Source organism: Ambystoma mexicanum, chromosome 2q, assembly GCF_040938575.1.
Source record: "Ambystoma mexicanum isolate Mex_15411 chromosome 2q, UKY_AmexF1_1, whole genome shotgun sequence".
In the NCBI taxonomy this organism is placed as follows: domain Eukaryota; kingdom Metazoa; phylum Chordata; class Amphibia; order Caudata; family Ambystomatidae; genus Ambystoma; species Ambystoma mexicanum.
In genome coordinates, this window is record NC_090924.1 from 1,261,599,074 (window position 1) to 1,261,613,645 (window position 14,572).

The 14,572-nt window shown below is 44.9% G+C and overlaps 1 protein-coding gene across 2 annotated transcripts in view; it reads right to left on the reverse strand.

Moving 5' to 3' along the window:
* HDAC8 (histone deacetylase 8) overlaps positions 1–14,078 on the reverse strand; it is a 1,597,648-nt gene extending 1,583,570 nt beyond the window's left edge. Inside the window, exon 1 of one of the 2 annotated variants that reach the window (XM_069648647.1) lies at positions 13,782–14,078. In XM_069648647.1, the coding sequence (XP_069504748.1) occupies positions 13,782–13,874 (93 nt within the window). In that variant the 5' untranslated portion in view covers positions 13,875–14,078. The remainder of the gene's footprint in view (positions 1–13,781) is intronic. The other variant, XM_069648648.1, reaches the window with a different exon arrangement.
* Positions 14,079–14,572: the final 494 nt, after the last annotated feature.

Here is a 14,572-nt window from a genome sequence, read left to right on the forward strand (position 1 = left end):
AGCTATACATTCCTCTCGACTGTGCATGGCATGTAATCTAGGAGAGATTACATATGGGTGACGGCAGCCCTCCTGGGAAGGGTCAGGGAGGTAAAAGTGGGCCCATCGGAATAGCGGACCATAAAATCATTACTATACACTGGACTTAGGGGATAAAAGAAGGGGGTGTGGGGATGGAAATATCCAGGGATTCTCTTGAGGGACCCAGTAATTAGAGAGGAAATGGAAGGGAAAATGAGGGAATTTTTCGAGGTCAACAAAAGGGGGGTCACAAGGGATGATACCAGATGGGATGCATTTAAAGCCACAATGAGGGGTGAGCTCAAAGCAGACAAAGCTCAGAGGGAGAGGCAGCTGGGAGAGTTGGAGATGCAACTAGAGGCAGAGTGAGAAGCAGCAAGGAAGAAGGCAGAGGAGACACCCAACAAGTCCTCCCTGAGGGATTATAGGCGGGCGATGGGTCACCTGGGGGCCCTATGAACAAAGGGAGGGCGGAAGAGGCACTACTCTTTGTTAGACAAACATTTTACACGAAAGCAAACAAGGCAGATGCCCTTTTGTCGCACCTTCTTAGGGGAGCAGCGGCCAAAAACGTGATTGTGGCATTAAAGGCAGACACCGGGGAACGCATTACTCGTATCGAAGCAATTTTAGCTGATTCATGTCTTAATATGTAATGTTGATATTTATGATGATTACATTGTTTTTGAACCACTGAAGGGCTAATCCATTTCAGCGCTCCACCCTACCAGACCTGTAATAATAATAATAATTTTGCATTTATATAGCGCTATGAACCCTCAGGCATCTGAGCACTGCACAGTCTCACCAGTTGTGTAAAGAAGGCTCTACCTGGCCATTGCGATATGAAGGATGATAATTTTTAGGAGCAAGATTCTGCCCAGCAGCGACTTCGTTACTTCGCCCCATCTCGCCAGTTTGGCCCGCAATTGGGTCATATGTGCACCACAGTTACAATCAAAGATGCCATTATTCGCATATGGGAATATTATGCCCAAGTATTTAAGCAGGGGGTCTGACCATTTGAGGCCCCCCAATGCTGGCAGGTCTTAAAGTCTCAGGTATCAGTGAGAAAACTCCTGATTAGGCTCTATAAATACATATATCTGCTGAAGTCAGTCACCATTTGGACAAGAACAGAAGAATATCGTCAGCGTAATGATATAATTTGGTATTTATAATGTGCTTGTGCAGAAGTGTTTCTAGGCGTTTCTAGGCGCCACAAGACAAGGAAGGGAAAGATAATGGGAAGACAAGATACATATCCTACTAGGCCTGGTGTCATATGGATTGTGCAAGTGCGACGACAAAAGTGCAAGGGGGAAAAGAAGAGGGGTGAAGTGCTAGGGAAAGTGCAGTCAGGCAACCATGGCTCTGAGTAAGTGCAGCTAGGAAAGCACGGCCCTGGGTAAGTGCAGGCAGGCAGGGGGCAGTAGGAGTTACAGTTAAAACCCCTAAGACTGCGGTAGCCTGGAGGCCCTAAAGGAAGACTGGTCATGGAGAGGATAGGTACCCTGTGAGACTCCGAGGATACCCAGTAAGCAGTCAGCGCAGGAAGATTAGCAAAGAAGAGGGAGAGAGTAGGCAGAGGAGAAAAGGAAGGTCTTGAGCAGCTTCCAGAATGTGGTCTGGCTCAAGTTTGAGAGGGGCAGGGAGGCCATTCCAGAGGGAGGCACCTGCGAGGAAAGAGATCTACCCCCACTCTCTGCTTTGAAAAGCGTCTGACCCTCAGAGAGTTCGAGGTAGCTGAGCGAAGGGCTCTAGAGGGAAGGTATTTAGGCAGAGCGAGTTGTATATAGTGTGGCCCCTGGCCCCAGAAAGCCTTGTGGACGATGCAAAGGGTCTTGAACTTGATGCTTGCAGCCAGTGCAGAGATTTCAAGGCTGGAGAGATGCGGTCCCTAGGCTTAAGGCCAAGGATAAGTCTTGCAGTCCTGCTCTGGATTAGCTGAAGGGGGCAAATAGTAGAGTTAGGCAAATTGAGAAAGAGGCTGTTGCAGTAGTCCAGGCTGGAAAGAACCAGAGCTCTGGAGACAGTGAGCTTCTGGGGGAAGGTGAGAAAAGGTAATACCTCTGAGGAGTTGCAGCTGGAAGTGGGCCTTCTTGGCAAGGACTGTGATGTGAGGAGTGAAGGAAAGGGTGGAGTCAAAGATGACCTCAAGGTTTTTAGCCTCTCAGGAGGGCGGGGGTAGAGGGTCCAAGGATGGTGTCCGATCAAAGGTTTGAATCCAAATGCCATAGGGTCGAGTCCATTTGACCTTAAACAAAAGGGTTGAATTTTTTTTGGTTTTAAATACTTTTTTTTGGTTTCCGTTTTGGAAAAAAGTGGTTTTTACCACAAAAAAAGTGTGTGGGGGGGTACCCCCCCAAAAAAAAAAAGTTACAAAAAAAACTATAAATAAAAAAGACCCTTTTGTTTTCGGTCCTTTTGATTCGATCCTTTTGTAATTCGAACTTTTGACCTATAACCTCCAAGGATGATGGCCAGAGTGCGAGAGGGAAAGCAGGAGCAGGCGTCCTAATTAGAATAATAGAATCTCAGTCTTACTAGCATTGAGGCAGAGATCGTTGGAAGCGCACCAGTCCTGAATCGCGGATAGACAGCCAGTAATGAGCGCGGAAGGAGAGGAGGCTGACGGAAGCCTGAAAGAGAGCTGTGTGTCATCCACATAACACTGGAAGTTAGACGAGAAGGTGGAAATCAGATGGGCCAAAGGGGCCAGGTAGACGTTGAAAAGCCAGGGTAGGTGGATAGAGCCCTTGCGGACACCGTAAGTGGAGAGAGAAAGGACCAAAGTTGGACCTGGGAGGGTCGGGCCAAGAGGAAAATGGCTAACCATGCCAGAGCCTGATCCGTGATGTCCAGGTTCTCGCTGAGTCTATTAATCAGGATGGCGTGATTGACCGTATCAAAGGCAAAGGAAAGGTCAAGGACGATGAGGACAGAGGGAGAGCTGGAGTCAAGGTTATAGAGCAGATCTTCGCAGGTGTTCATAAGAGCAGTTTCCGTGCCTCTGGCTGCTCTGAAGCCAGACTGACGGTCATGGAGCCAAAAGATTCAGAGTGGGGGGATAGCTGGGAGATGGCCAGCATTTCCAGGTATTTGCCCAGAAATGGAGTGATGCAGATCAGGTGATAGTTTACCAGGCAGAAAGTATCAGCAGAAGGCTTTTTTAGAAGGGGGTGCACAAGGGAGGGCTTGAGGAGGGAGGGGAAAAGATCCAGTGCCGAAAGAGTGATTACAGAAATCAGCCAGTGCTGGAGTGAGGGAAGCAATGTGGTCCTTGATAGTTCTGGAAGAGCAGGGGATCAACTGTTTGGAAGACCCTTTCATAGATCAGACTTATTTAGAAACATCATCAGGTGTTATCGGAGAGAGGGAGGAAAGAATGAGAGGCAAGAGGTAGAGGGCGAGGAAGAGGAAAGAAAGGACAGGATGTATTGGGTTTTAGTCGTGAAATGAGCAGCCAGAACTGAGCAGAGGGCCTGGAAGGGAACAGGAGGTGTAGGCTGCAGTAGGATTGAATCTTTACGATTACTGCGACCCCCATCACTGCGACCCTGAAATTGCTGATTTTCTTTTTTAATTCGACCACCCTTTACACCACATATTATGCGGGGGGAGAACCCCCATAACACCCCCTACTTGAATTATATACCATTACCTCCCCACCACACATATATATGTGTTGTAAAAGGGGTCAAAATAATAAAAGGATCGACATTTTCGGAGGTCACAGTGATGGGGGTGCAGTAATGGTATAATCATTTAGGACTGGCCAGCTCCTTGCAGATTTTAAAGAGTTTAGCTGTGTTGTTAGAGGCCGCAGAGACGCGGGCTTGAATATGGACCCTCTTCTTGGAGAAGATGGAGAGTCTGTATTGCCTTTGGAGCAGGATGCAAGCCATTTTGTCTGAGGATGCGCCTGATGCCCTCCACTTCCGCACAGCTACCCTGCACTTACATTTCAGGTTGGCCAGGTCACTCCAGTAAAGCAATACTGCTTTGGGAGTGCCCCCAAACCCAATGCCTTTGTGTCAAAAACCATCCCACCACTAGTGTGAACACTAGTGGGGGAGGGGGCATCCTTGCCTTATGCCCATGGCTAAATGGAGAACCGAGGATAGTCTACCATTTGTGCGCACTCTGGTAAACTGCTTCATGTATAGCAGTCCGACCGAAGCTATAAAATTATGGTCAAAACTGCATATTTCCAGGACTTTAAAAAGGAATGGCCAGGACACGGAATCAAAGGCCTTTTGCATGTCTAGAGAGATGGCCCCTGCCAACACCTCTGGGTGAACCCAGTGCATGACATTAAATATCCTGTGTAGGTTTATGGTTGTCGAGTGGCCTAGAATGAAAGCCCACTGGTCTGGGTGTATGAGATGAGGCATGAGGGGAAGGAGTCTAGTTGCTATTATTTTGGTGCAGATGTTGACATCCACATTGATGAGGGATAAATGGGTAGCAGGAACACACATTCTTTTTACCAGGTTTTCAAAGCAGAATCATTATAGGTTATCACAATGACCCAGGCAGTATTCCTTTCAAGAGACACTCATCCCACAACTGTAAAAAGGTATAGGGCAAGTAGGTCCTGAAAATCCTTGTAAAATTCGGGGCCTAACCGTCCGATCCGGGTGCTTTAATATTAGGCAACTAGCGAATCGCGTTTTTAATTTCTTCTACTGACGAGGGATGTTTGAGCATGGAGCTGGCCTCCCCAGAGAGTAGGAAGATCAGGGGATAAACCAGATATTGGTCCATAGAGGTGTGAGTAAAAGTAATAAAAGACGGTACTTATGTCTGGATTGGTATCTCTGGGAGAATTCCTCGGATGCCATACTTCTCTTCAATGCTTCTTCAGGAACCCCGATAATGTGAATGTTGTTCCATCTTGATCGCGATTCGAGGTCATCACACTTCACCTTTTCTTCCTTCGTACCTTTGACCAGGGTATTTATGGTGCCCAGCATAGCCGTTAGAGTGACATCAATGAGCTGATTCTGCCCTCTGCTTCGTTGATCCATTGCGTCTCTTCCTCTAGCTGTGAACCTATGGATGCAATGTTAACTGTGATATCATATCGTCTAGCTTATTATTGACAGAGTTGAAGCCTTTCACTGTGGAGTTGAGGATCTCCAGTGGCGGGTTCACTACCGATGCTCTCAGTTGGCCCGATTGACCTGTGCCTTCCTGAGGCGGAACAGCTTCAGCCCTGGGCACAGAGTGTGAGCATTTATCCATGTTTCCCTGTTTCTATCCCACACCTTTTGTCATCTTCTCCTGCCCGAATGTCACAGCGGTGGGGTGCTACGCAGTGCTCCCTTGCAAACTGACCAGCGTGTGAAGGACGGCCCCTGAGGGTGTACTCCTGTGTTTCCAGATGTTGGTGGCAAAGGGTGTACGGTAGAGAGCCCAGCGCGCCCGGGGAATTAAATGTGCAATTTGCTGCGTGTCCCTAGGCACACGTTGTGTCAAGTGCTTTGTTGCTCCAAGGCTGGAGTTCAGGAGGGAAAAGATAGATGGAGGGCCCCCGGCAAACACAAAAGCTGGGGTGGGATCACATGGCAAAGAGATGGGAGAGTGGGGCTCGCATTTGAGGTAGGGGTAAAATGTCTTAGCAGTTAGGCAATTGGTTATGCGTTGGGAGATTGCAGGTATGAAGAAGAATATCCAAGTAGTCTCAGTGAAGAGGTGATAGTTAAAGAAGAAAATTAGTTTGCAGAGGGAGGGCGTTATAGGGTGAAGAGGGGGTGACATAGGGCAGATCCTTGACGGACAGCAACAGGAAAGGGTTTTGAGGAGGTGGTGCTAAACTCACATGAGATTAGAAGTAAGAGCAGTGAGGTAGGAGGGAACCCAGTTGAGTATGGGGACATTGAAGCTCAGGAGGGAGAGAGTTTCAAGGAGAGAATGCCGAATACTGTTGGCGAGATTCCCACTCGTAGCCAGCAATCAGGAGGCAGAGGAATCTCTCGATGCAGTACAATTACGAAGTAAACAACTTTAATTCTATGAGATCATACCTGTCGGTAGGTGAAACCACCTATATCAAGGACTAAAGGCATGGCGTATGGTAGTAGGATTAGCTCCATGGGGAAAGTGATTAAAAGAAACAAGAAAGCACTGCTGGATAGAAATTCAGGTTATCCAGCTTTCATGCAATAATAACCTAGCAAAATAGGGCAGGAGCCCATTGTTAGTTGATGTTGGCACAATAGTGCGCTGATGGAGGGTGTTGGGACAGAGATTATTTGGTCACAAATAATACTACAACAAAGTTGTAGGGGAGCGACATCACTCAAGGCAAAGGGGATTCAAGAAGAGGCCTGAAAGAGTGCAAGGGGCAAGTTTATGAAAGGAATAGTATGAGGTTACTTGAGCACATTATTCTAGACAAGGTGCATCTGCTAGACATGGAAACAGTGTTAATGTGAAGAGGTGCATAACAAGCTAACGGGAGCAAATAAAAGTTAAGTTAAGCAAGGTTGATAACATCACTGTGCACCCCTACACTCACACCCATCATTACCAAATGTGTTAATGCCTCTTTCAACACAAACACCGTCCCTACCAGCATCAAGGAAGTATGGCTGGATGCCACAGTCCCTACAAACTATTGCCCCATAACTACTGTCCCCTTCTCGCTGAAAATAAATCGATAAAATAGCCTATTCTCAAATTCAATCTCACCTCGAACACCACCACCTCCTAGGAGTTCGACAATCTAGTTTTCGAGCCAATCACAGCACCGGAACAGCACTTCTGGACCTTAAAATCCAGATGGATTCCATAAGAGACGCCGGCAGCCTATGCATTCTACTGCTATTAGACTTGTTCGCTGCATTCGACCTAGTCTATCATGACATATTATGTGCCACACTAGCTAAGGATTTCCAGTTCTCGCAAGAAGCCACCTCTTGGGTCAAATCCTTCCTCGCTGATCGAACATCCCGAGTTTCCATTGGTAAGGAAGCCCCAGTCCCCATCCCAGTACCACTAGGAGTCCCGCAAGGATCCCGCTTGTCGCACACGCTATACAATGCGTACACAAAGCTGTTATTTGCTGCCGTGGATGCCATAAGTGTCATTTATACAAATTTTGCGGACGGCACCGGGATCCTCATCCCGATCACTGGTAATTATGACCAGGATGCAACTATGACCAATAACATATATGCAATAATTCAAAACTGGATGGGGCTCAACAAGTCTTTGTTACCAACATCCCACTGCTTGGAAGCACCAAGTGTCCTGACGAAAGTTCAGAGCTATTGTCAAACTATACTACCTAGAAACATTGTTCTGTAAAGACTCCAAACTGTGTCGACAGTTGAAACGCGCACACAATGTGTATGCAGCTCATAAACACCTCTGTTACTAACCTCACTTATTTAGCACCATTTGCTCTTGTATAGCAAATTACCATGTCATTTGTATTTAGATGTCTGTTTTTATTGTGATATTTTAGAATAAACTTTGTTTTAACAGTGTTACAAATGTGTTAGTGTGATCACATATGGCTAACGGAAATATCCCTTAGCAGACTGTAGGCTGTGCTAACACTACCTTGGCGTTGAAGGGAGAGGTAGCCTCGGCTCATTTTCCCTAATAGATGCATTTAGTCAACCCTGAAGAGTCAGGCACCCTGTGAACAAAAAAAAAAAAAGGGTAGTAGCCCATTTCTATATGACAGTAATTGGGACATTACATGGTCTTTCATTGGAAGTAAAAGGATATCAGGTCCACAAGGTTCAGCAGCCACAAGCGTATTCATGCTAGGGTGTTCAGGGGTAAAATGCCTTGAGTGAGCCTGGGGTAAGGAGGCATTGTAGGTTGGCATAGAAACGATTCCGGGTAATGAATGTTCCTACAGGGATTTTGGAATGAAAACAAATGCTCTAAAGAAGCACTGGCAAAGGAAGAAACAAAACTGCTCCAAAGCAGAGACAGAAGACACAATAAAGGAAACAAAGTGGGAATCGATAATAGGCATGGAACCCCAACCTTTATGGAACAGGGATTTCTTGTGCTTGGGTACAGCTGAGGCCAATGTTCCTTCTAAGCTGTGCGCATGTGCGCTTGCCCAGCTTCCTTCTGGGTGCCGCTCAGAAGACTTTTTGCAGCGCACACAGATAATTCTCACCTATTCAAAAAGAAAAGATTTAATAAGGCACAAGCCACAGCAATTACCTGAAATGTTCTTTCTCTTAAAATAAGCAACTGGTCTTGATACTCTGCTAATTTGCATTACACTACTATGCACCTAAAATCCCTAACAGAAAAATACAACACCAGAGTTTAAAAACGAATATGAAAAAATGGCTCCATGAACAGAGAATCTAACCAAGATATGCCTGCACACACTAACCAAACATTTTCCCTCCCCACCCATGACCCCTAAACCTGACTCTACCACACTTTTACCATATGACTTTAACTTCTGCCCGAGAGTACATTAAGTTACTACCCGACAACTTTGACTCTTCCTCTCTTGGCTCTGCGAAAGGTTACCTACATCCACTTGTTTTATGTTTGTTGTAACATGAGTAACGTTCACACGCCAGAAATTCTGTTACTCATTGTGCCTTACCAAAAGCGTCACCCACACTATATAATCGAACTATCAGCTCAAATATCAGATACTGACTGTAAGTAAGCAGGCTACTTGGATGTGTAACCTTATCCCATACTTCCTCTTCTTTGTACATATGTCACGCAAGTGCTTTGAAGAGGCCCCCTTGTAAGTTAACGCATTGTAAAACTCAAATATTAATTTGCCCTCTAAAGATTATGAAAAGACAAATGTGATGCTCAGCGTCTCCTACTTTAGCATTACTAACATTACCCTATAAGTACAGAGAAACATTGTAATATCATTTACTTAGCCTAAAAGGGATAATGGGTATGGACTATGCCTAGGATTATTTGTCCGTAGTATCATGGCACCGGATATTCAGATAGGAGAATGCTTTTCACACAATCTGCATAGTTTGCAAGTGTTCAGAGTTCCTTTGGGCATAGACCTTCACACGTTGTATGGTAACTTGCTTCTATATAAAAACAGTTTCACTGAGCACTTGTGTAATCCTACAAAATGATATAAGGGTGGAATATTTTGCAAACAATCTTGTATGCACTGCAAAAGAATTGTGTACATGCAGAGTCATGACATTCTTAAAATGCACTTCATATGTTGAGGCATTTAAATATGCCTTGCTTGCAAAGTATTGTTGGTCTGCAAATAGCCCAGTGAGTGTTTACTGCTACAATCCCTCACTTTTTACAGGGCTCTATCAACTAATATTGGAGGCAAGCACAGGGGCCGGGGAAGGGCATGGCTGGAAGCATCACTCCTTGCTGGTGATGAACAAAGCAGCACATTTAAAAAACCAAGGCAGACATTTCGGCAGTACACTGAAGGAAACGTGTTGCATGTCTGCTAAAGGATAGGACATTCTAGTACCCGTTTAGACAACAGCACCTTCTTATTCTTTCTATGGTCAGCTGTGGAGGGCTTTTCAATATAACCATGTGCACTGTGTGTGTGTCTCTAGCATCCTCATCCTCCTGCATCTTATTTAACTGATCACAAAGCATTACAGAAGAGGGATCCATAGTTACAGAAGAAGGCACCCAATCAGTTTCATCTCTGAGGAATTGATGCTATTAACTTAAAAGGCATATATGTGTGATTTTCTTCAACAGGGCTCCACAATTAATCTCAGTAAGGCTCTTGTTTAATTTTATCTAGGCTGTGGTGCAGAAGGGTGGGCAAAACTATATACTTTATTATGTGCCATGTCATTTCACTCCCTATGTCAGCAATATGTCAGGGCTATAATCAGATTTTGCTCCCTACTTGGAGTCAAACGATTTGTCAGGGAGTAAAAAGTAATTAGCTTTGCCAATAGGGATACTTTCTGGTTATTAAAAGATGCTCTTTCCCCATAAAATTCCTTTTGAGATTAGGCATTAATATTATTAGAGTTCCTTCCTTCCTATCCCACTACTTGTCACTAATTCAAAAAAATATCAAAGGCGCTCTGTGGGTTGAAACAATGATATGTTCATTGTTTCTCATTTTTGTAAGGCACATTTTCCTTTTTTTAGGGAGTAAACATGCATGGTGCATATGTCTCTTAGCTCGAAGGCTGGTGTTATCACTACCCACTGGAGAACGTAATGTGGATAGTAAGCAGAGGAACATGAATTTTGGATCATCATATTCTAAGGTGCAGTTATTCTGATGCAATTATCATCCTTACACAAATTATTAGAAGCATGTTCTCCTGGCCCTTGAATTAAAGTGGCACTTGAACTCCTTTCAGCATGTTTTTGACACATTGCTTTTAATTGCCATTAATCCATCGGAAAATGTATTCTGTCTGACGTTCTTGACAGCCACATCGGTTATGACAAGAGATATTTGAGCACCACAAATGACAGGGACGTCGTTTGCAGCAGTAACAGGCTGACAAGCCAGCCTATTCAAGGAGAGGAACCCACCTACCCCACTCCACCACCAAGAGCCAACCTACCTAACAGTCAATGAACAATAACACACCAGTCCTGATAAAGACCCCTTGGGTCGAAAAACGTGTCGGCTGACCACGAGTTTATCGCATCAAGAATAAAATTCAATTTTTTTGAAAAATCAGAATACAAAGAAAAAATGTCTTTAAGAATAAACATTGTTTGCGCGAGATATCTGGGAACACAACTAAGGGATATTTGTGCTTTGTAATAAAATTGAGCGATTTTCCAGTGGCATAAAACATACAGGGCATCATTACGAGTTGGGCCGGTATCATGGCGTAAATCCACCAGAATATCGCCCAAATGAATTACTGTTACCGCCACTTGGTCCGGGGGAATTTCTGTCAGATTACAACTGGTGGTGGCGGTGTAATTCCCCATTCATATTGAGTCCATTAGACTCAATGTGGCTTTTTTGGCGTAATTACCGCCGCAGAAATTCTGACGATTTCGGCATTGAGTTGGAGGATTTACCTCCAGGGTTTTCCTGGAGGCAAATCTTCCACTCCAGGCCCGAAATCGTAATTTGGCGTAGTGGTAAAGTTGGCTGTAACTCCATTGCAACTTTACCACTTACCGCCAAACTCGTAATGAGGCCGACATTTTCTCTGCACAGAAGTGTGTTTGCAAGGTGCTGTGGCAGATATTATAGTCTTGGACTGGTTGATGAGTTTTCTGCATAATCACATATGACATATTTAATTTTAGACTATGTGTCTTGAAAAAGTGTTGTAAGATTATTTAAGAATTGCAGTGGCTTGGAAGAGGAAATTCCTTTCCAAAGTCTCTCCTGCAATGGTAGCTCACAAAGTGGTTTATCTCATTAGTACTTTGCGCACATGGAAAATAATGTGCGCACAACAGCCAACTGGTTCCGCACATAGAGAAAAATAATTAGAGGGAACATTGGCTGGGACATCAGATTTTCTAAAGTCCTACTGCCGTGTTGACACCAGATCACTTGTTCAACCAATAAAGCAGCTGTAGCCTTGTGTACGCAACAACAATGGTGATATTTGATATTAATGTTTAGGATGTATGCAGTGCATCGCAAAATAAATTACAATAATACACCTTAGCCCACCCTGTTCGACTACTGTCGTGATACAGTCTTTTTTTAATCCTGGGGTAAGACAACGGCATACGAATGGCAGGTGTTGGCCTCACGATGCGAAGAGAAGAACTCTCACGGTTTTTGATTTTCACAAGTAGGCAGTTCTAGTACTATGATTCTATGTCAAGCCCGGAGGCTCGGATTATGCTTAACTCTTCATCTTTACTGTCAGCAGCAAAGAAAAAACAACCTGAACAAAAGCATACAAAAAACCAAGAAAAACTACAATAACCATGAGGTTTTTCGGATTTTGTAGTCCATCCCTATAGGTCCTTAAACTGACCCCTGCTAGGCACCGCTTTACCTTTTCTTTTCCTCTTTCCACCTTTCTCTGGTGGAGTGCCCGGGGGGGTGTGGGCTTCCTCCGCCCTACGGGCTGCTTTACTGCCCCCTTTGGATTCCATTCGAGCTTTCAAACTCTTGACCTCCTCCCGGCCCTGAGAAAAACGGAGCCAATCCTCCATCAGCGCTTTCTGCTGAGGATCATGTCCCAATGAAGCCCCCAGGGCTTTGTGTAGGACGTCTGTCATGGCCATGTGGCTCCTCTTTTGGCTAACACTAGCCTTCCCCTCATCACTGGAGGAACTCATTATTCTCAGGCCCCGGGGAAAGCAAATAGTAATAATAATGTTATAATTGTATGCCAGGGATTATCACTCTCTCAGTACAGAGAGTAAAAATATATCCAAAAGAAAATAAATTTACTTCCCTGGTTCTGAGTATATAATATATATACACACAGGTATGTTATATCAATAACAGGTTTTACCTGGGACTGTGCCCGTATGACTGCGGTATCACCGATTGCCTGCAGGGGCGCTATAGTGTTCCTGACACACAGGCCGCTACGCTACGTTCTCATGAACGGTGCGTAATGATATTGAATCCAATTGTGATTCGAAAAGAATTGAATGAGCGACCACCGACACTAACTCCTCTCAATATAACTCTGCACGGAAGAAGTGAGCGCCGGAACTACGCGGTCACGTCGCGCTCCTTCTTCCGTACCGCAGTGCCCTCTCTGACGGGTTTGCGAAGTTGCAGTCGCCGGTGCCCCAGCACCGTCGCGGCCGCAACTTCAGTAAACCGTGAATGTAGCGGATATGCTCCGCCCGCAGGCACGATAATTACCAACGTATTGTTTAAACACACTCTCAGTACACACACACGTTTTCATAAGTAATAAGAAAAAAGGGGACTTAACTCGCTGCCGAGCAGCAAAGAAAGAGGGAGAATAAAGGAAGGACAAGGGTTTTGAGAGGACTGTTATTTGTTTATTGGTTGTTGGGAACACGTGGTCAGTTTAAGGACCCATAGGGATGGACTACAAAATCCGAAAAACCTCATGGTTATTGTAGTTTTTCTTGGTTTTTTGTATGCTTTTGTTCAGTTTGTTTTTTCTTTGCTGCTGCTTTGCTGTCTTTAATAGAATTATGACTTTCTGTAACAAATGTGTGGAAAATCTGAATTCAGCTATGTCTCTTCCAGCTCAATATGCAACAATGTATGTACAGCTCTTTGGCGCCCTCTGGGGACAGGTTCATGCTTTACGCCTACTCACGAACTTTCGACTGACTTATTTAAAGTTGCAATTTTTTAAATCTATTTCAACATAACTTTAATTTCTCAATTAAAAAAAACTGTAGATGAATAAAGATAAATCCAAAAAAAGTATGCCCCCGAAATGTCTTGACGTCTTACAACGCTTGAAGCATATCAGCCTTGTACACAAATCCATCTATTTATTATACGGCATTTACACGCAACCTGTCTGAAGGCGCACCAGCAGCGACTGGCGATACATTGGCTTCTTATCCTAGACTCTAGAGTACACTTCCTCTAAGCAGCCTCTGTCTTGCCCGTTAACAAACGGTGTTTTCAGATTGGAAGAATACAATTTCCAGTATTGAACCCTTGGGGACCCCGAGTCTTTCAGGCACTCCAATTCCCATGGGGCCCTAAATAAAAGTCCCTGGAGGCCACGCCTCCGTTGTCGCACAACCAGTCTCTCTCCCCCCGAGTGTAACCTCGCAGCACTACTTCCAGCTCTCGCTTCCTTTCTTATCGTCCCTCGTCCCCTATGCACAGCCAGCTTTCTTACCCTTTTAGACACTTTAGACATCAGGGAATCGCACAGGCGAATGTACTCCGGGCTGTACACATACACCGGCGGCCGCACCACTTCTCTCTCCATTTTCGTCTCTACATAGACTCCAGAATCACACACAGCCTCACAGGGCAGGGAGTAAAAACAGGAGCATCCAAATGCTCTGTCTTCCCGGCCGCGGCGGCCAGAGGGGCTCAGATGCCTAGAAGAGGGAACTCGCCGATGATAGCCATCTTGTGATGGTTGCGCTTCCCGCGGTGCCTTTCTCGGTTGTACGCCGATTCCACTGAAAAACACAACATTATCATAACGATCCTTACACTTCATTAGGTTTTCTTATTTCAAAGCGTGAAATACTGTTTATATCGACCGCATTCAATCATATATATTTCATTGCATTTTTTTGTTTTTGAAAGCCGGTTGCATATTAATTATTAGGTTTGTTTTGTTTAATTAGCATATATTAACTTTCTGCAGATATTCTCTTTCAAACGGATCCTGTATCCATTCAAAGATGGCTGCTACCATTACGTTATAAACATTGAACTCGTCACTGATACTTTGCATTCTAGTCCCCTTTCTATACCACAGAACCCAACCTGAAGCAGAGACCACGTGAAGTTGATGTTGTTACCATGTCAACATTCCCCCACCCTGGTGAGCACAGAGATGAACTCCATGGTTCCGGTGCTTTGTGTGCCCCACGGGCGTATTCAACAATAGGAAAAGTTGCCGTTCAGCACATAATTGCGGCTATCAAATTAGGGGTGTGGCTTGCAACCTTT